This window comes from Numida meleagris, chromosome 1 (genome assembly GCF_002078875.1).
Source record: "Numida meleagris isolate 19003 breed g44 Domestic line chromosome 1, NumMel1.0, whole genome shotgun sequence".
Taxonomy (NCBI): Eukaryota; Metazoa; Chordata; class Aves; order Galliformes; family Numididae; genus Numida; species Numida meleagris.
The window spans coordinates 104,036,009-104,057,270 of record NC_034409.1 but is presented as its reverse complement, the minus strand read 5'-3'; the positions used below and the strand labels follow the sequence as shown (position 1 = coordinate 104,057,270).

At 44.2% G+C, this 21,262-nt stretch overlaps 1 protein-coding gene across 2 annotated transcripts in view; it reads left to right on the top strand.

Annotated features, from left to right (window-relative positions):
* The window catches only part of RUNX1 (runt related transcription factor 1), a 156,280-nt gene that overhangs the window by 109,599 nt on the left and 25,419 nt on the right, over positions 1-21,262 (top strand). Inside the window, exon 6 of one of the 2 annotated variants that reach the window (XM_021405076.1) lies at positions 12,216-12,407. The exons of the other annotated variant lie outside the window; for it this stretch is intronic. Coding sequence (XP_021260751.1) covers positions 12,216-12,407 — 192 coding nt within the window. The remainder of the gene's footprint in view (positions 1-12,215; positions 12,408-21,262) is intronic. 2 annotated transcript variants of the gene reach the window in all.

Here is a 21,262-nt window from a genome sequence, read left to right as displayed (position 1 = left end):
GTGTTTGGGAGGGAAAAAAAAACTTCAAATACTAATGCAAAGCAGCATTTGAAGCCATTTTTGGCAAGTGGAAAAATACTCAGACCAAGGGCTCTGAAGGCAAGCGTACAAAGCACAGACTTTTTGGCTCACTCTGATGTGTGGAGATGTCACAATAGGCGACGATAGCACAGTGTGTCTCCTTGTACATGTGCACCACCCACTCTGAACCAAATCCTGACTCTGGTTTTCAGACTGTAGATTCTTGCATGTCATGTCGTACATTTGGTCACAGTGTACAATCTATGGCCAGCTCTTTGCCCAACAGCCTATTTGCATATGTAACTACAACATTTGTATTTACTACTGTGATAATTACTTGTGTGCGTTGTTTACAGCATTGCCTTTATTTTGCCACTGACTGAATTTCTGACTGTGCCTATCCAGATGATTCTTCTCATCAGATTGTCAGGGTTTGTAGAGAGAGCCAAGGTACTTAAGAATCTGGCTCTTCCCCCACTGCCTTCATTGTGTATTTTGAAAATCTCTTTTAAACTTAGTATTTTCATTCTCCAGCTTTACAGAAATGCTTATTTTCATTTTTTTTTTATAAAAAGAAATAATATTGCACCGTCAGAGAGAAGGGCAAGATGACCTAACCCATCATTTTCTTCTCCAACTTCTATGATTCTATGATTCATAAAGCAATTTATGTTTTTATGAGCTAAGTCCATGGGGAAAATCATTAGCAGTAACCAGATCAAGAGTAGTGCTCCTGATGAAAATACTTTTGGTTAGGAAACTTGGTAGAAATAGTATGACTCTTAAATTAAATATTTCCCTTAGGCCATTTGACCTACTGTGTATGTCTGCTCAAAAATTAGGTTTTTCTTCTTTTGACTGCTTCTTTCTGTTTTTCTCATTGAATTGTTTTAACCTACATAGCTCTGAAAAATTCACTAATGGACCAGGTGCCTGAAAACTGTGCAAAATGAAAGGGCTGCACAGATTTAGCCCCAGCGGCCCTGTGCTGTCCAAGGTTAAGCTGTGCATTAAATGTGATTATCCCATATTGGATATGTGGTTTTCCCGAATATTTTTCTGGCATCCTTGTATCAAAGGACAGGATACTGTGAAGCAGACAGGGAATAATATTGCTAAGCAGGGTTGGAGAACGAGCTTTAGAGGCTGCTGGCTGAAGAAATGCCTTTCGAGGGACAGTTGTGGGCTTTTGCTTCCCAGCAGAGCTAGCCATGGGGATGCACAACTTTGGTCTGCCACATCTGAGGGCACCCTCAGACCTTGATCTGGAGTGGTCCTGGCTCACCTGTGAAGTTTGAAGAGAAGCCCCTGGCCTGGATCTGCTCGGAAGGAACACCTTCACCTTCAGCCTCTCCTGCAAGGAAAAGCCAAGCAGTTCTCCAAACCTTTGTCATCTCTGTGACCTGAAATAGCATGAAATGCCTTCATTTCTTGCTTGTTTGCTACTGCAAGTGCCTCCAACTGCTGGAAACCAAGACTAATGTGTACCAAAGAGCCGTTTAGAAGACATGAGAGAATGAACCATCACGTCACTGCAGTAGACCCGCCATATAAATTTCGACGATGGCTTTCCAGGTCCTTCCACTCATCTGGAGATCTACAGTGCTTAAAAGCTTCTTGGCAGAAAATGCAGAGCGGGAAATATGGTGTTTTCAAGTTTCTTTCCGTATAGCAAAATCCCTGTACTGAAAAGCAAGTGCGGCTGGGACTCTTTCCCTTTGCTAACACTAGCTGCATGCCACAGTCTCCATGGCACACCGCCCTCTGAGGATAGGAACCCAAACTTGCAAATCACTTTTTAAAAATCTTGGCTTAGATACTTGCCCCTGAGAGGTTCCAATCTAAATAAATCTTGTACAGACAAAAGAAAGGGATGGGCTGCAAGAAGAGCCGATAGCTGAGCAGCGCTGATTCTCTGCATGTATTTGCATCCTTGTGTCCCATTGTCTCACTGACACTGCCTGATGAGTGGGTGGATGGATGTTTAAATTACGAGCATGCTCTGGAGACATCGTAGTCAGCTTGTGCAATGGCAATGTGCAAGCCTACAGCAGCTGTGTGAACTAACAAAGCATTTCTAGCCCAAATTCAAGCAATGTGACTGTCTCTTAGTGGGTGCCAAACATGCCCTAGTTGTAGGGACATCATTTTTGTCCTGCTCATTAATTCCCTTTTGTTTTATATACCAGCATCCTTGAGATTTCATGGTGCAGATGCTTCCTTTCCACCTGGAAAAGGAGGATTGGTATTATTTTCCCTGGCATTTATCAGTCTCACTGCTGAGACAGTGGGGAGAGTTGATGTTGGGTGACACGGGCAGGGAGTTGGTCATTTTAGTTTAACGACATTGCCAAAATACTTGCAATACAAAATCTTGTGCTAAGCATTGCTATACAGACTGCTATTCAGGGAGTGTGGTAGCTCATACGTATTTGCTTGCCTAAGCTCTAAACTGCTTTTTTTAAAGATAGACAGAAGTGTTGACAATTTAGGTTCTTTCCTCACATAAATTAGGAAAAGAGAGGAAGTAAGAGTTGTTGCTATGTAGGCTAGGAGTAGCCTGGTCCTCTATAAATTATTTCTTCCCCTTGTTTGAGTCACTTAATCTCACACAGATCTTTTTATTTCCCTCTTGAATTAGAATTTTTTTTCATTTCTTTCACTTTTTTCATACTTGCCAATTTAATTTTTGCACTGAATACTCATTATTTTATTGCCTAATGGTTGAACAGCAACAAAGACAGTGGTATTTTTGTTTGCCTATATTTGCACAGTGGGATTTTCAAGTATACCTAACATTGGTGTAGTTCTACTAAAGTTAGTGGGAAAGTCCTCTGTAACTGTGGCAAAAGAAGAATTAGGTGAATGTATATTCATAGAATCACAGAAGGGTTTGGGTTGGAAGGGAGCTCAAAGCCCACCCTGCCCCACCCCCTCCCATAGGCAGGGCTGCCCCCACCAGCTCAGGCTGCCCAGGGCCCCATCCAACCTGGCCTTGAACGCCTCCAGGGATGGGCACCACAGCTTCTCTGGGCAGCGTGTTTGAACTTACAAAAATGCTTCCAAAGCAGCCAGTAGTTTTGACATTCTCTGTCAACTGCACTTAACTACAAAGAATTTACGGCTGCTAAGATTGACAGACAAGTCTTTTTTGAGGAGGGGGAATATTTTTCCTGTAGGAATATGAGAGAGGTCTGCGTAGATTTCACAGGCATTTATGTGAGCTTGTACGTAAGAAAAGCATTGGCATGAAGCATGCTGGCAAGCAGGTTGGCCAATGGGGATGTGACTGACTGCTGGTCCCCTCAGAGGCCCTCACTCACTGAATGTCGGTCAGATTGTCTGTACCTCGGTGCTGCATGGGTCAGTGCAAAGCATGAGGGAGAGCGATGCTTGGGCGAGTCTGTGTCCACTGATCTTCTAAATCGTAGGAGAAAGAGTTGCCTGTTGTACTACAGCACACTGTGCTTGTTAATGTCTGAAACATACCCTAAGGAGCAAGAAGAATGAAAACATTGCCCTTGCCTTCTTTAATTGTGGAACAGATAAGGAACAGTCTGTGAAAATGGGAGGAGACATGAGAAAGAATTTAACTGGCCATAGTAGTAAAGTCTAGTAGTAGAGTTCATACATTTCTCTTTTTTTTTTTAATAGCTTCAGCCCTTTGTTCTTCCCTGGCAGAGTGGTGTTGTTGGAGACCATTAAGCGCTAAGTGCACCAAGCTGCCTTCCTCCGGGCTGACCAGTCAAGAGGAGTCAGGCTGTGTCATAACCCCAGCACATAAAGCTGCGCAAAACTTTCGGTGACCGTGTTGATTTAATTATTAGGGATTCTGTTTGTCTGAGTCTGTCTGCCTCTCCTACTTGCACCCTGCGTTATGGGCTGTTCCTTATTACCTGCTCTACCTATCTTCACAATCTAGCCACAAACAGTTTTGGTTGACCACACCACTTCCCTCTTGAAAGTTAATACTGTTTGACTCATTCTGCACTGCTAACACCAAGCCAAAGAAAACAAGCCAAAGAATAACCTGCTTGTATGCAGTTTGGAAACTTCTCAGAGGCCCTGCTTTCAAAATGCTATACAGTAGCTTACTATATCTCTCTGCAGCTGCAAAGAAAATGAGGAAAGCAAAAAATGGTTCAAGAACCTAAAATAAAGACACGGCAGAGCCACATGAAATTTATGAGCTTTCAGTGAACTGCAGTCTTGTGTAGGCATAGTGGCACGTTAGTACAGAGGAGGGACTACTTAGTAACCTACAGATAAAAAGATTCGACCTCATTTCTTTGCAAAAGCAGGTATTTTCAGTTACTGTGTGAAGACACCACCCACCGGCCTTACTAAAAGTAAAGGTCTTTAGTTCAAGGGAAGTACATAACCTGCCTACATTCTTTTTTTTTTTTTTTTGGACAGGAACAGTTTGTCATAAGTCTTCAAAATCTGCCCAGTCAATACCCTACAAGGGTAAATTTACTTTTGTGTTGCCAAGTTCCCCTGCTTTATGTGAACCAATGGGACTGGACCATCAAGTTCTAGGTCACTTGTTCATCTCTGTATGGGGCTGAATTGGGGAATCTTTCTACTGTCCACAGTCATTTCAGTAGGCTGATGAAATGAATTCCTGTCCTTCAATACTACTGTGCTGGTGCAACTCACTCTTCCGTGTGTTTGGCCTCTCAAAGGCATGCAATGAAGGCAAATGCTAGCATTCCCACTTTGCACAACCTCGGATCAGAGGGCAGGGCTCTAGCTTCACCCCAACTAAGTCTGTGCATTTAAATAGGAGTCCCTTCCCCTTCGTTCAGCAGAGTTGCAACCATCTTCAAAGGGCTGCTCAAATGGTGGCTCAGTCCTTGCAGTCTGAGGCTTGTGTTTCTGCAGCTTTTTCCTTGGACAGAGGCCTATTTTTGTCCCAATGTTTTTCTTGGTTGCTGGCAAACTAGTTGGTTGGCTGGCTGTTCCTAATTCTGCACCTCCTCTCTCATCTCTATCTTCAACTATTATGTCTCAGCCCATGTCTAGAGGGTATTCTTATGGCAGTTTGTACATGTGGGAAGATGCAAACTATAAAGAAGCAAAAGAGGATTTTGGCAATGTGCTGCTTAAGTTGGGAGTCATTAAAACTTTGTCAAGGAGTCAGGATTCTTGGAGCGTATACATCAACATGGGGGAAAGGGAAAAGAAGGCGAAGGGTATAATTTTGTAGACTAATTTAACTTCATGAACAAGTTCTTCCCTCAAAACTCTAAACTCTCAGTTCCCTTACTTTTACTTCACTGAGGTTCTTCCAGAGAAGAACCCACAAAATAATTGCCCTTTGACAACAAAAATAGAAGACACCTATATGTCATGTTCATTAGAAGTTTTGGTGGACCCATGTCAAGCAAAATAGTTGTGGTATTTTGGTGTGTGTGTTTTTGTTTTTGTTTTTGTTTTTGTTTTGTGCGTGTTAAGATTTAAGTAGAAACGTGTTTGTGCATTGCTGTTTGTTAGTACAGCACAGGCTGTACCAGCAGAGCTGGAGGGGAGGAAGCATCTTTCCTGTCTTGCAGCAGTTTCCAAGATTGCTTTTTCTGGCTGTTGTAACTCAGGATGAACGTGAGACTTCTCAAGTGTTTGTCAGGATCAGAGAGGCCTGTAGTTGTGCACTCAGTGTGCTTGGCTGGAAGGAGGATGACCAAAAGCCCCAGGTTTTGCTTTTTTTCAGGAAGGGTGCACTCTTCAGCCCATCACCATTCGTCTCAAAATGTGGACTCTCCCAGTGCAGCTGGAGAATTAAGTATGGATAGAAACGGGGAGAGAAGGGCTCATAGCCTGAAATTAGGCCTCTCATCAGGGAAATAGGAAACTGAAGTTCATTTTCTACTACAGATCAGGCAAGATGGGCTTGGTTCTGACTCTCATCTGGGGGCAGGACCCCTCTTGTTGGAAATTTGTGGCTTGCTCTATCCATAGCATCTGTTTATGAGGGTTTTTTTTTTTTAATGTACTGATTTTTAAAAGAAGCAGTAAGAAAAACAGTATTGCTGGGAATATTTAACTCCTGTTAAAAAAAAAAACATAGGAAAAAGTGCCCCAGCTGCTCAGCAGGAGCTGCAAGTTACTACTGTGTGTTACCGCTCTATGGTGAGTGTGGGGTGAGGAACCCCAGTGCAGGGGCCATCAGCTGCCTCACATTTCCCACGGACAAGGGTCTGCACTGGGGGAGCTGCTGGAGAGCAGTGAATGTCCCACATGAATCCTTGTTTGCCTTCTTGGCATCACCAGACACTTGCTTAACATGCAGCCAAATTGGATTATTGAGTGGAAAAATTAAATGCAGAGCAAAGGATGACACCTGAAATGTCTAGCATGTCTGCAGTTAGTCAGAACAACAAACAGATTTTCCATAAAGGCACAGAAAGCCCAAGGTTTGCCAGGGAGCTGATAGAAGAAACACAGCTGGAAAGATTTCCTGGTGTCAGTCTGTCTGTGTTTGGCATTACATGGCACTGGCATAATTTGGCATTCGGCTTTTGAAGGACATCTGGATGTCAGGCTGTGCACTGTGCCGGGAATGGTGCATGTGCATAATGCCCTGTCTCATTCTCACGTTTCCCAGTTCCTCATGCCTAAGGTCAGGTAGGGTCTGGTGACCAACACTGCTTCTGCTGGTAATTACAGACACAGCACAAGAATGTTTAGCATAATATCCTGTCTGCCATGATGTTCCTACTGTCTGGAAATAAGGCTTTCCTTAAGAAAAACAGCCAAAAAATGTAATTGCTGATGAGTCTACTCAAAGCTCTGTCTACCATCACACTTATTTCTCCTTGCTGCAGCACGATTTTTAACAGAGGAGAAGAAAAACATTCTACAGCTTGTCTAGTTCCTCTACTAATAGCATTTTATGCAGTATTTTTAACGCTGTACAAGAGGCTAGTGTGCTTCGATGCCTTCCTGCAATGGTCTCTGCAATGCCCAAATGCCCATAAGTCCTTTCCAAATGGTGGAGTCTGTGGAAGAAACCACCCTTCAGTTTGGTTTCATTTTCAAGTGTCATCTTCTAGAACCCCATGGGTTGCCATATAACAGGAGTTAGTGCAGTTGTAAGCAAGTGCCAACCTTCGTACAGGATCAAGTCACGTCTGATTTAACACGCAGTAAATGGTATTATATTGGTTGGTGTTTCTGTACGGATAGAAATTTAGAGGAAAAGACTGTAAATTATTTTATGGGACACTTGGTACATAGAACAATATTATTCACTTGGGAATTATTTCCATTTTTAGCAAAAAAAATCATTTTTTTTGCAAACAGAATGGCTGATTTTCAAGCTTTGGCATTACTCAGCGTTGTAATAGTGTAGAAATACTATAAATCATTTTTGTTTACAAGACTATATATTTTTTGCACTAAAAAGCATGTGCTCTAATCCTAGAATAATGTGAAAGAATGTATTTTCTTCTCATTCCTCGTTGCATACAGAATAATTGTACATATTTTAACTCCATGGTACAAAACAGTGTTTACCACTTTATTAGTTGGGCACAATGAAACACAGCTTATTTTCTACCCAGTGAGAGCTGGAGCCAAACCAAAGCCCTTCACACAAACAGTTCTGAAAAATGAAGATGCTTGTATCAACTTCCAGTACAGTTCCAAAGTGGTGAGATTTCATTAAACCGAAGCATCGGGTCTGATTGGGTCTCCCCACTTTGGCAAAACCTGAACAGACACTGTGCTTTCCTGTGCATAGTCCAGTTTCTGGGTTGCACAGGGAGCAAAAAGCCTCCTATTCCATTCTGGGGAAAGAGCTGCAGAAAGAAGAGAGGTATTCTGCTCCCTCTGGGGACAAGGGGCTCTGCTTAAATTCATTGCGTCTGTCTCCTGCTGGGCGCCCACGGGGATTTCGGTAGCTGCAGTGGGCGGAGTGGGAGCACGGGGGGCCTCACACCTTCCCTGGCTGTGTGTGGGACGAGGGCTGCCGAGACACGTTGTTCTGGTCGCTTCCACATCCAGCGCTCAGAGCTGGTGGCCGCTGTCCAAGCTGAGCACTCTGCAGCCTCTTGAAGTCTATAAAACTGTGTTTCCCTCATATAAAGAGGGAAAAGACTTTTATGTTGTGTTGCTGTAAAAGTATCAGAAAAACTAATGTTTTCTCTGCACTCCTTGTTTAATATTCTGTGTAAAAAAAATCTGCCTGACCTCACTGAGGCAGTATTTGAAAGGGATAAGGGGGAGGAATAAAGTCAAGAAGCCCCCAACGCTTTAATTTAGCCAAGCAGGCTGGATATCCTGTTTATTGTAAGCAAAGGCTCAAACTCTGCTTCCCCGAGGGAGAGAGAGGCAAAAATGCCACCAGCTCTCCCCTTCTCCCTGCCTGGTGTTGAGAGTGCTGTCACTGGGGTGCACAGCAGCTGAGGGAACTGGGGTTGTTCAGTCTGGAGAAGAGGAGGCATTGCTCTCTACAGCCACCTGAAAGGAGGTTGTGGCGAGATGGGGGTTGGCCTCTTCTGCCAGGTAACAGCGACAGGATGAGAGGGAATGGCCTCAAGTTGCACCAGGGGAGGTTCAGGTTGGGTATTAAGAATTTCTTCTCAGGAGTGGTGAGGCAGTGGCACAGGCTGCCCAGGGAGGTGGTGCGGTCACCATCCCTGGAGGTGTTCAAGAGCCGTGTGAATGTGGCACTGAGGGATGTGGTCAGTGGGCATGGTGAGGGTGGGCTGACAGTTGGACTAGGTGATCTTAGAGATCTTTTCCAACCTTAATGATTCTGTGATTTTATGGCTCTGTGCAGACTGGTGGCTTGGGCACAGTGCTGAGCGGAGAGGCAGGCATACGCCGCAGGTTCACTGTCTGACCATGGGCAGGCCACCTCGTTTCCCTGTGATTCAGTTTTCCACCTGTAAAATGGGGATAATAATAGACCTGTGCTTTACAGAGGTGAGCTAAGGACAACTTGCCTGCTCTTTAAGCATGTTGTTTAGAGGGTAACTTCAAAGTAAAGCTAATAAACGCAAAAACACAAGTCACCCTAGCAAGGCTCTGCCTGTGCATTTATAGTGGCTTGGGAAAACCATTTATATTTGTTGCATTTTTCTGACACAGTTCTTCACTTTCCTACCACAAAAACAGGTTCTGTGCTACTACCTGTAGCAACTGGCAGGGGAGAAAAGGTTGGATAGCTCTTCTGACTGGGAAAAAATAAACAAAAGTCACTTTTGGAGCTACATCTGAGGTGACAATTGCCTGATGTTGTCTGTAGGTAGTTCCCACCACAAAACTGCCGCATATAGACCAAAATAAATAGCTGAGCTGCCCCAAGGAGGAGCCTGCAGGCCCTGGTCCTTTGACCAGCTCCAATGACATGAGTGGAGTGCATGTCAGGAAGCTGCAAGCTGAGGCACCCTCTGTCAGTACCCTAGATTGTTAAAATCTGTGGCTTTAGTTGGTGGATGGGCAATGAAGAGACTTGAAGAGGTATGTTCAGGAGTGGGGTGCCCTGTGGTAACCCCAGGAGGACACTGCACTTTTGGTTAATTTGTTAATTCAGGCACAAATGCTGTGCATCAGAGGGGAAGGCTGATTGCTTCCTGGTTAGCCTGTAGGAACTGCTCGCCTGTGCATGAGGCTGCTGGGCTCTCGGGTAGCTTGGGGCCGTGGCATGAGCCGCAGCAGCCAGGCTAGGAGAGGAGAAAGCAGGGCATGAGGAGGTCAAGCTGCTGACTTAACAGCAGAAAATGGCTGAATTGAATTCAAAATGAGGAATAAATTACGCTGGGGGTATGAATTTGGAAGGATCTAAATCTTGGCTCTGCAAGACCTCAGGTCAGACTGCTGAAGCTTAAACTAATCCAAATGCATGAGGTATTTTACACATCTTGTATGACTCCATGTGTTCATGTTCAAATCCAGTGTCAGGAGCAGCATCCAGCTCCATGCTGCTGACAACCAAAGCGCTTGCTCTTAGCCCACCAGAATGTCAGATAGAAGTCTTTTTCATCTTTCTCCCCCCACCACTGCCTTCTTTTTTCTTTTTGGAAGCCCTAATGGGTCTCTTTAACAGTGAAACTGCTGCTATATAATATGTCTTTTTATATTTTAATTTTTTTTCCCCTCTTGGGATAATTTATAGCACAGTGTGGAATCTGAGACAGTTCATGCTGTGCCAAAGGGCCTGGCAACAGGAAGAAACGCCGAGCCACTGAGATTTGGAACCATAATACAAGTTATAAAATTTAATTTTAGAAATACAGCTACTGGGAACTGCTTTTGAATGTACATTTTCCCCTTAGTGTATAAAATGGTCTTGTGTCTTGATTATGCTGTTAGGTTGGCATGAAAGAGTGCTCTGTAGAGTAAGGGACATACAGAGCTTTTCAGAGATCACTTGTTGCTTATTCACCGATATGCGAAACTGGAAGCTGGGTGTTTATAAACGTTTAGATGTTAAATACTATGGGAATGTGTGGATTATTTGGAGAAGTTTTGTATCAGTCCATTTCACTGCTGATGCCTTGAGCTCAGGGAGGGCTCGCTGCAGGAGCACAGGAGGTGGAGAGGCAAAGGAGGTGGAGATGCACAGAGAGCTGCCAAAGGCAACTCTTTATTGCAAGACAATGAAAATCAGGAGCAGACAGGCAACAAACTGTTGTATTTGGCAGAAACTGTGGATAACACCACCTTCTTCAATGGAGAAAGCAGAACTAAAGATGTCCACTTGTTGACCTCTAGGCTAGACATTTGAGATGTGTTCACATCAGGACAACAGTGTGCTTTCATGTAGAAAGGAAAGGGAAGGGATAAGCAACAAAGGATCACAAGGCAGCTGATTTCTTGATTTCTTGAGACAAATGCGAACTGCAGATTTGAGACTGGGGGAAAAAGGAAGGATTTTGGCATCCACATGAAGGTCCAAAGCAGAAGGTGCCCTCTTTGGAGCCGGGGACCCTACTCCATTGACAGGTGGGATTGGGTTATTTTCTCATAGTGCCAGTGAAGTCAGTATCTTGCCCTCCATTTCAAAGAGCATGTTTGAAAGGACAACTTGTGTTCCAGAGACAGTCCTCTTTTGGTCTTTCTGCTAAGAGGTTGTTTCCTGTGATCTGTAAGAAGAAAAAGGCGATTGGTTAACTCCTAAGAAGGTGTAAATGAGGATAGAAAATTTGTGTTTTCATCATGCCTGCCAGAAAGCAAGTGCTGCAGTAGGTGAGGCATCCTTTGTGTATGCTGTGCACGTTGCTACTGAGCAACATTACCTTTTGTGGCAGCGTTATGGAGGTTCCAGAGCAGAAGGCATAGATGGGCAGCAGCTAGAAATGCATTACCTTGCATACTGCTCATTGCTCTGAGCTAAAGCTTATCTTGAAACCAGTCCTGCCTGTGGCAAGACAGGTCTCTGCCCTTCCAGCTGAACCTGGATGTACCACAATGCCGTGCTGGAGCATGGCCTTTTGAACTCCTTCACTGTCCCTCGGCAGCCCCGTGGGGCCACAGCACCAGAGCACCACGGGGACAGCGTTCCAAGGCCTGCCCTAGGCCAGGCTCTAGGCCCTGTAGCTCCTACCTGGCCAAGGCCAATACCACTGCACTTCAGCCTATGCTGCCATGTTAGGGTCTGCTCCCTTACAGTTGGATGTCTGATGAGACCTCATGTTTTGGGACCTCCTCGTGCTACTAAGGGAGACTTCATGACCTTGCAGCTGCAGTTCTGCCAGCTTCTGGTGTTTTTTGCCTATTTCTGTCTGGAAAGCAATTGCTAAAGAGTCCAAAAATGAGATTTGTTTGGGTTTGTTATTTTACAGTTTATGACAGTCTGGGGCTGAATTTCTGATGAGTTACTCTGATGCAGGGTTAGCACAGGGGCCACCACAAGTTTCCTCCTGTTATTCACCCCATCGGACGTTACCTCTTCCAAAAAAGCCTCCTCTCCCAGAGTGAGCTGTAGTAAGAAGTCACTGCCACTTTCAGTGGGCCTGGTTCTTCAGAGCAGACCATGTCTTGGGCTGCCCCATGATATGGTTTCAATGCATTGTTTGTTTCTCCTGTCCTTGCAGGGAGGTGTTTTCAGTATAACTTCGGATAGCCACTAGCTGGTTAGGTACTTTGCCAGTGGATGAAGGCTTTAAAAAGTAAAATTAAAAGAAAAGTCAACAGACCTCATGTATCAGTGAGATTTTCTGATCTTTTTCCCCCCCCTCCCACAATAGGACATCGTCAGAAACTAGATGAGCAGACAAAGCCCGGGAGCTTGTCCTTTTCAGAGCGCCTGAGTGAACTGGAGCAGTTGCGTCGTACGGCCATGAGGGTCAGCCCACACCACCCAGCCCCCACACCCAACCCACGAGCCTCCTTGAACCACACCACTGCTTTTAACCCTCAGCCTCAGAGTCAGATTCAGGGTAAGTACCCAAAATCCTCCCCCTGCTCGCCCAGCACCCGCCGAGCCCCACTGAGAGCTCCTGGGCTCAGAGGCGCTTCCTGCCTTGCTCCCATCTCTGTTTTTTGGCTGTCCCGAGACGTGTGGAGACCTTGCAAGTCTTTGTTTTCTTGCAAAGGTACATTATCACACGCTTTTTTTTTTACATTTATAGGTGTTTTACTTGATGGGTAGTTATCAATTAGTTGTGTGCTTGAATGAGAGAGAAATGCCATCAAGGCCTTGATTTGGCCCTTCACAGGGAGGCAGTTGCAAAGAGAGCTATAGGCGAAGGACCTCTTAGAGCGAAGACCAAAATGTGAGCAGGCTGGTTTGACATATTTCTGGGGCTGGTGGTTTTCCATTGGGTTGTATTTGATAGAAAACTTATAAAATGATGACTCTGGAGTCCAGTTTCCTCTGAGATGGGGGTTCAGATATGCCAGTGAAACCAAGCAATCCAGTTTGAAACCTTATCTGCCTCTGCTGGATCCGAGTCTGTCACTGATAAGATCAAATCTGCCACCAAAATCAGTTGCAACTTAGTAAGCAGAGAGTCAGATCACTACACTCAGCTGATAACACATTTTGCAAAATGCATATCAAGGTGCAAGTTCATAGTGAGATGCCCTCAAAGTGAGGATAAAGCACAGTGCTTGTTACAGTGAGGGTTGTTCCCAGTGTAGTTTTCCTTTGCTCTTCTGCCCAGAATGAAATGGTCATAGTTGAGGTTCTCTGCCGATGCTCTGGGGAGAAAGAGGTACCATCAATTTCAATAGGTTCTTTTTTTGGCATTTATTTTTAAAATCAAGGTATACTTTTGTGAATACAGAAATGGTTATTGCTTATAGAATGTAATGCTTGCTGCACCTAGGTAGGTATTTGTCCAACTGACATCTATTGCAAACCTGCTGTTGACTTCATAGGGAAGAGAAGCAGGCATTTTTGAGAAGCATACATTGTGTTGTAAAAAGAGGCAGGGAAAAAAAAAATGTAGAAGGACCACAAAGCACCTTCCCTTCCTGGGTTTAATCCTGTAACTCGCCAGCCCCCAACCCTCACCTTGTTTGGCATTCTGAGCTGTAGAGCAGTCCATGCTGGGCTTCTGCACACAACTCAGCTCCTGCAAAACCTAATGCCTGTGCTGCTGTGGCTGCTCAGCAGCCTGCAGCTCTGTACGTGGAGGTATCAGTCACAGACGTGCATTCCTTGGCTTCTTGGGAACTCTGTATGCTTAGCAGAGTATCAGGTTCAGCCATGCTTATCCCTCTTCCCTTGTTCTGCTTGGAGGTCCCTCGTTGGGACAACTTCACGCCTGTCTGGGGACTCAGCTGCTCTCTCCAGAAATATATTTACTGTGTTGCTCTGGTTTGCTCTTCATGAACATGGTTTTAATGTGTTTCACCTGCAGATGTAGCTCTGAAGGCAGCAGCAGTTAAGCTGCTAGTGTTTCCTCATTGGTGCCCTCCCCCAAAGCTTCCCCTGAGTCCCACGATTACATGTTATGCTAAGACCCCCTTGAGCAACTTGCTGAAGCTGCAGTCTCTACTGGCAAGATAAACTCAAGCCAGAATCCTCTGATGCCGGGCTCCTGCTGTAGGCACCTTTTGGCTAGCAGGGCTCATCTTTGCCCCAATGTCGCAGCAGGGTAAAAGGGCTGCAGTAGCAAGGAGCTGCACCACCACAATGTACTCCTCAGTGTTCAAAGAAGGCTGTCAGGCTGGTCTGCTGGTGGATATCTAGAGAGTTAGGGTGTTTCCGTGTGTATTTTTTTATGTTTTTTATGTTTCAGAACGAGATCCCCGAAATGACATGCTTCTGACCCTTTCCACTCTATTGCCATGCCTGTGTGTATGTTTTCGCATCCTGAAATATTTATTAAAACTCACTGAAGAGAGCACAGGGTGCTTTATATGTGGGCAGAAGGCACAAAAAGCCCATACATCGCTAATTTCCAAGTAGCAGCATCGCATCATGCTTTAACTTCACATTATGAATCACAGGCTACTCCTCTCTTCATCCAAGACCAATTATCTTTTTAAAAAAAAAACAAAACTAACTCAAAATAGACATCTCAGAATAGTTCTTGGATTTAAAGGGGCAGGTTGCCATGCCACTAAACCACTGTTTATTTGTTGAGGTTTTCGTCTATAAAAGGATTGAGGTTAATTTTAACTTCCTATTTTACCAAGTCTTGAATTTGAGCATAAAGCTGCTTGTGTCATGAATGCAAGTCCAAGCAAGTTAAGAGACCATAAATTGCTATAATCGAGTTTTATGCTTCTTTCATATCACAAGGAGCGAGCGAGTACACCTGTTCATTTAAAAGTTCTAACCATAACCAATTCACAGACAAAAGGGGAACAAAAGGGGAGAGAAGGCTTCCACCACATCACGCATGTTTGAAGTTGAAAGATTACTCTGTGCAAGTACTGAGCGTATCGTGTCAAAGGGTTTGACCCAGCTCACAGTGTAAGGAAATGCAGTTAGAGCTCAGACGGCAGCTGACACTTCATCCTTAACTCACCCCTTCCTTTGCACAGAGGAAGAGAAAATAGAGCTATGCAAGCTGGGTTGGGTTGCCGTTTATGAAAGTTTAGGCAAAACCCTTGCGGAGCACTGGAATTTAGACATGCAGTAGATGTAAATCTTTAGATATATTATGGTTGAGTTTCTTCTAATACCTGGTCTGAACCAGACAGTAAATACATAATTAGTAATTTTACAGTGGTTAATGTTAACTGGAGTAGGTAGATCCATAGTTCAGAAATCTAAAACATACGGATTTATATGGTTCCTTTGTAGTACAATTTTTTTAAGGGCCAATAGAAATGTTTTATATCTGTAAGTCATCGGCCTCAGAAGGTATTCTGAGGCAATATTGCTGAGCTAATAAATAGCCTAAGTAAATTAAGAGGTTAGGAATATCCTCCTAAAATGTGTGCAGTAAAATTACTTCAATCATTTGCGTTTTCACATTATCCCAATGAATGCTTCCAACTAGTGATTTATTAATTATCTGCAAGCTGGAAAAATAGATAGAATAAAGTTATTTTTCCTGTCCGGGGAAAATAAACAATCGCTGTAATCACTTTAAGCTGTATGCTTCTGTTTCTGTCTATGCTTTTATAGCCTTAGAAATATTTGAGCTTTCTTGCTCACTTTTTTTTTTTAAGTTTTGTAACCTTATATGTTAAGTTTCAGCTGGGACCGCGTTTTTATGACCAAGACTAAACTCCCTGGAAACAAGAGTCTGTAATAAAACTGCTGACAGATCTTTAACCAAAGCAGCAGAACCAGCACCGATGGCAAAGTAACAGAGATCGTGTCGAGATCAGCTTTTTGAATTAGCAAGAAACTTAACGATGGAGAGATTATTTTGTTACAGGCCAGCCTTTTGTCTTCCTCCAGGTGCACTGCGCTTTGTTGAGGAGACATTTCAAGGTCTTTGGTATCGTAATCTCGCTCCACTAAAAACAGCCTGAGTTTATCAGGGTTCCCATGAATGAGGGAAACGCAGTAGTGGAGTCAAGGGCGGTGTTTAAGCGTGGGGAATTAAGGCGGCTTTGTTCTTGCTGACTGCATCCTGCCCCAATTCCTAATATTTCCATTTTGAATCAGCTCAGCAGGCCATGGGTTAGCAGAGCCAGAAGCGTGCGCAAGGCAGCTCTCATCAAGACAGATACATGGCCTCTCAGAATCCCAGACTTGACAGCCCTTTCCCCTGTGCAATACCATAAATGCCTGTATTTTCACATTCTCTTGAGCTGTGTCTGTCTCTCCCTGCCGTTCCCTCAGCATATCATCATTGTGTTTCCATTTGATTAACCACCTGACCTCTCCATCCGAAAATACACTCCCAGGCATCTCAAGCAAGTTCCACCAGAGCTTGGCATCCTGCCTATCAGCACCGTCCCTGACCAGCAGGGTTGTGGCCAGTGGCCATCGGCAGCCCTCATGTCATTTCCCAGCAATGTGGACAGGGATGCAGTGCTCCAGTGCTTTTTCCCAGATGCCCAGAGCTCACCTCCCCAGCCCCAGAACAGCATCTCTGTACCGTAAGCCAGGCTGCATGAATTTTGTGAGTGGCCAGGGCATATCCCTTCAATGGAGACACCAGGGGTAGGCAAGCAGATCTGTTTAGCTGGAAGATTTCCAACTGGCTCTGTCAAAGAGGAGATTTTATAGGGAGAAATACCTTTTTACTGAAAGTACAATACAGTTCTTTGATTCACGCTTATGTCTCGACAGATAATGCTTAATATTGCCATGAATAACCTCAGCAGATTTTCTCTTTAAAGGGTACGGTGTCATTAGTAGCAGACTCACCCTACTATTTCTTTGCTGTGTCGTAAACCAGCTTCCATGTGAAGAGATGAGCACAATGGTGTGTGAACCAGATTAGCTTACTGAAAGCCATTCTCCTCTCGTTCAGTCGAACAGAGTTCCAATCTGGGGAAAAATCACTCCTCTTTCACGACCCCTACTAACCAGTCTATGTAAACCTCCTTCTGAAGGGTGCCCAAGTCTATCCCATAGCTCTGCACGTACAGGTGCTGTTGTTTTTGTCCAGAGTTACTCATGTTGTCCAAAACTCAGAGCTCTTTTTAGGGAAGTTTCCGTGAAAGCATAAATTGGAAGGGAACATCATTAATACGACTCTTTACCATTTGCAGAAGCAGAAAGCTAAGTTGTGTAGCTCTTCTGGCCAAGCAAGACTTCTCATTTTGCTGTGAAACTAACACCTTCCATGTCTATATCTTGGAGAATGTTTGCAAGGTTGTAGTATATCTAGAATGTATTCTGTAGAACACAAAAGGATGGATTGTAAGTATCTCTGGTAAAGATATAAGCAAGAGGTATGTAATATAGAGAAATAACCCTCAACTTCATCGTGTTCATTGTTTCTTGGCTCCAGTCCCTCACATTGTTTTTTACTTCGCCATTTAATCCTGTGTGGAAATAGGCTCCTTGCATCAAGATGTATGGCTTTCATTTGATTTGTAAAGTTCCTAACACCAGCTGGGTCTTCTCCAAATATTAATTTTGACGGGAATAAAATTTTGTTACCTCTGCCAAGCCTTTGCTTGTGTGCTAGGCTGGTTCTGTGTGACATAAGAGAGGGATTGTCAATAGCCAGAAGCTGCACAGAAACAAGAGCAGTCTCAAGGAATTCCCTGTGTTTGGCATCAGAAACTTTCATTCCACCATCACCTCCCCATCATCTTCTCACCTGTCAGAAGCAGGCCCCCTGTTTTGCCATATTCAGGTATCATAGGTAGGATACTGCATTCATAGCAAGACAGAAATTTCTAAAAAAAACCCTTTGAGGTTTGGATAAATCCATGATCACCCAGTGTTCAAGAAAAATTAAGCCACCAGGTGTAAAATGAGCTGTTAGAATGATAGGAGGAACACAGAGCTTACTTTAAAGAAGAGATTAGCAGTTAGGTTTATTCATGACACCAAAACAAAGGCTGTGAGCAAAGGTAGTTGCAGTCAGTGAACACAGCAAAGGGGCTCTACACCAGGGAGGGAGGAGCCCTGTTTGTGTTGAAGGACAATGCTGGCTTGGGAGCAAGTGGTTATTCTCTAAGTTGGCCATCGATTAATTTAGGCAGAAATTGGAAGATGGTTCCCATTTATTTGTACAGCCCTGGCAGCCTTCCAGGGGGCTATAAGAGACAAAAAGATGTAATCTAAGACAGATCTTGCTGTTATGTAAATGCACAATATAGAATGTAGCTGGACGGCACAACCCCGAAGATGCTTTCTGGGCTCATATTTTGTTCCATTCAATCAATTCCCTGCACTTGTAGCTTCAAGAAGACCGAACGAGGAACATTTCATGCTCTGGGACAGGCAATGGGAGACTCAGGTATGTTCTCAGTGCTCTGCTTAGTCACCTCTCATCACTGAGACACAGTCTTTGCCTGCAGATTCCCAGTGCCTTCCTGACTCCCATGCTCCCCAGCGCCAGCACGGCCAGGCACTGCATGTGGGTAGCCAGGGCTGCAAACCTTGCACCTGTCCCACTGAGGAGAAGACCTCCCCAAGTACTTGTGGCAGGAAGCCATCCTTGAGGGTTCAGATCCCCCAGCCACATATCAGAGCCTCCCTAGCCTGTTCCAGCTGGGGCAGATCCAGGCAAGGAAGTGAGCTCCTCAGCCCCAGGCAGCATGCACAGGTGCAGGGCACCAGCCTTGCTCAGGGGCCCTGCCTGCCTGTTTGCATGCAACTCTTGAAAAAAAAAAAAAAAAAAGGGCTTGAAACCCTTTTTCATCAACTTAACACCCTAATGGAAAGAGTTATGTAATGGTGTTTAATCCAGAAGATTTCCAAGTGTCGATATATTTCAAAGATACCGATCTTTGTATTCCAATTGCCAGGCACTTCCTGAGGTTATAAAAGCAGTAGATAAGGCAGCAAATATGTTCTCAGTCCCCAAGCAGTATCTCCACTTACACAAATTTTCCTTATGTTTTTTCTTTTTTTTTTATTTTGTCCTCAACATGGTGCATCCTAGAGCAGAACTTTTACTGAAGACAAGACAACCTTGGTTTTTAAGCAGAAGGAAAAGAGCTTAGGAATCTTTTTTTGTCAGAGGTTTTGTCTAAGATTTGACAGTCATTCTGCATTCTGCGTACCTTTTGGCAAGCTGTTTGGAACACAAAAACTTTAAAAGAGTTTTTAGGAAAACTTGTCACACCAGAAAGGTGACTTAGCAAGATTTTAGTTAGTGGCCAAGCATCTTGGCCCCAGAGAAATGACAGTGGGAGAGATGCCATTGGAAATGCCCCTAGCTGCCTCACTGAATTTTTTGGGCAGTGATAAAACTTGGCAGCTCATGCCCAGCCACTGTTCTGTTTTTCATTAGTCAGCCCATGTCTCTTGCCACATGATATCTACGTTGAGTTGATGGATACCACTAAGAGAAACAGAGCTTGCAGGTAGGAACAAGTATCCCCATTTCAGCTCTTCGCTTTCACAGAAAATCTCTCCACTTTTGCCACTTCTGAATCACTAATCCAAACTCCCCACACCACTGCAAAAGTGCAGGCACTTTTTGACTTGGTGCAGGAACCTTGTAGGTGCATTAACATTACCCCATGTAAGTGCTTTCAGTGGTCACTGTGATGGTCAGAGATGAGAATGAATTCCTTGGGCTGATCACTTCTGGGGCAGTGGGGGGCTCAGCATCCTTCAGGACGGCAGCTTCCATGCAGCCTCCTCTGAGCCATGCTGTGCTGTACCTCTGTGACATTTCATACCTACTGATGAGCTGTGTCACTGGGCTCTCCTGATTTTCTTTGGGAACAATCTTATCCAAGCTCACTACTTCTCTTCCTCAGCACCAAATCCCACCTATGGCAGCAATGTGCTGAAGCTGTCTAAAGCCAGTATCCCTGCCTGCCCCACTGCTCTGAGCCTTGGAGGGCAACAAGCGGCCATGTGCTTGACAGCATTCTAGCATTTGAAGCAGATACTTTTTGGGTTTTGGGGTTATTCCTTACTGGCCGTCGAAGGAAATTCTTGGCCTTTGAATAGCCCAATTCTGATTAAGATTAAAAGCACTGGTTGCAACACTCTGGTAAATAAAATCTCTTAGTTCTTTACTGACAAATCCAGTTTCTTTCCATAGCATTCTTCTCTTTAATCCCCTCTTGGCAGAACATGACATGTTTTGATACCAGAGCTCAAATTACCTCCCATGGTAAATAAACAAAAAATAAATAAGAACTCCTTACCCTAAAAACAAACACCCACTGAAACCAGCTTATTATTCAGCTGATGCTGCTGCCCATGTGCCAGAAGATATTGCTTTGATTTTGTAATTGAATGCATTGTTTTCCCTCAAATGCTGTACTGAGCCTTTCCAAACCCAAAATGCTGCAGTGACCGCAGGCACCCCAACTACTTGCAATCTAGAAAATAAAGGAGGTAACAAATGAGAAAACACTAGTTAGTCCCTATGCCCAGGCAGATGTGAATCCACCAGGCCTTCTCATTTTTCACCTCCGTGACTTTCAGCTCCACTCAGCTTGCTGGATCTCTGTGAGGACCTCCTTCAGGCTGTGGGGCTGAGCCCTCCATCTCCAGTGGAATTTTATCCATGGGGCAGGGGCTCCCTCAGAGTGTCAAGTGCAGGCATGCCCTTGCCTCTTCCGCTGCCATGTCTTTAACAAGGTGTTACGTCAAGCCACTCTCTTCCAATAATCCTATGTGTGTCGAGGGCTCTTCTCGCATGATTGAGTACACGATACACCCTTAGTAAACTTATTCATAAGTTTTCCCTATATGTGTTCAGTATATTATGACCCCTACAAATGGAGATCATTTGCATGCGAAGAACATTGTGCTTGGATGTGCTTTGTAAAACAGTCAACTTTGTGAGGGAGCACACATTGTATAGTCAAACAGATGATTGTCTCTGTCTGACCATTTTCATTCTGTACATACATCTCTTCACTTAAAAGCATTGAAAAACACAAGCATGGGAAATAGAGCCATTAAAAAATTGTGGTTTTGCTCTGAAGGTCAGCTTGATTTCTAACTGTAAATGCCTAGGTCTGTTTCAGAGGTTTATCCATACTGGGCAACATAATCAGTTCAAGATTGGTGATTCTGAGAGCTTACAGGTCTTGGGGTTCAACTCCAGGCACTTTCAAGGAGCCTGTATTTCTGAAAAAGGATTGCTTTGAATGTCTTTGATTAGGTATCCAAAAATGGAGCTAGATCACTAGGCATGCTTTATAATCTAAACCATTGTGGTTTACATCCTTTGTATTTTAAGATAAGTACAATTACTAGAGCTTTTAGGAATGACTTGGCCAGCTT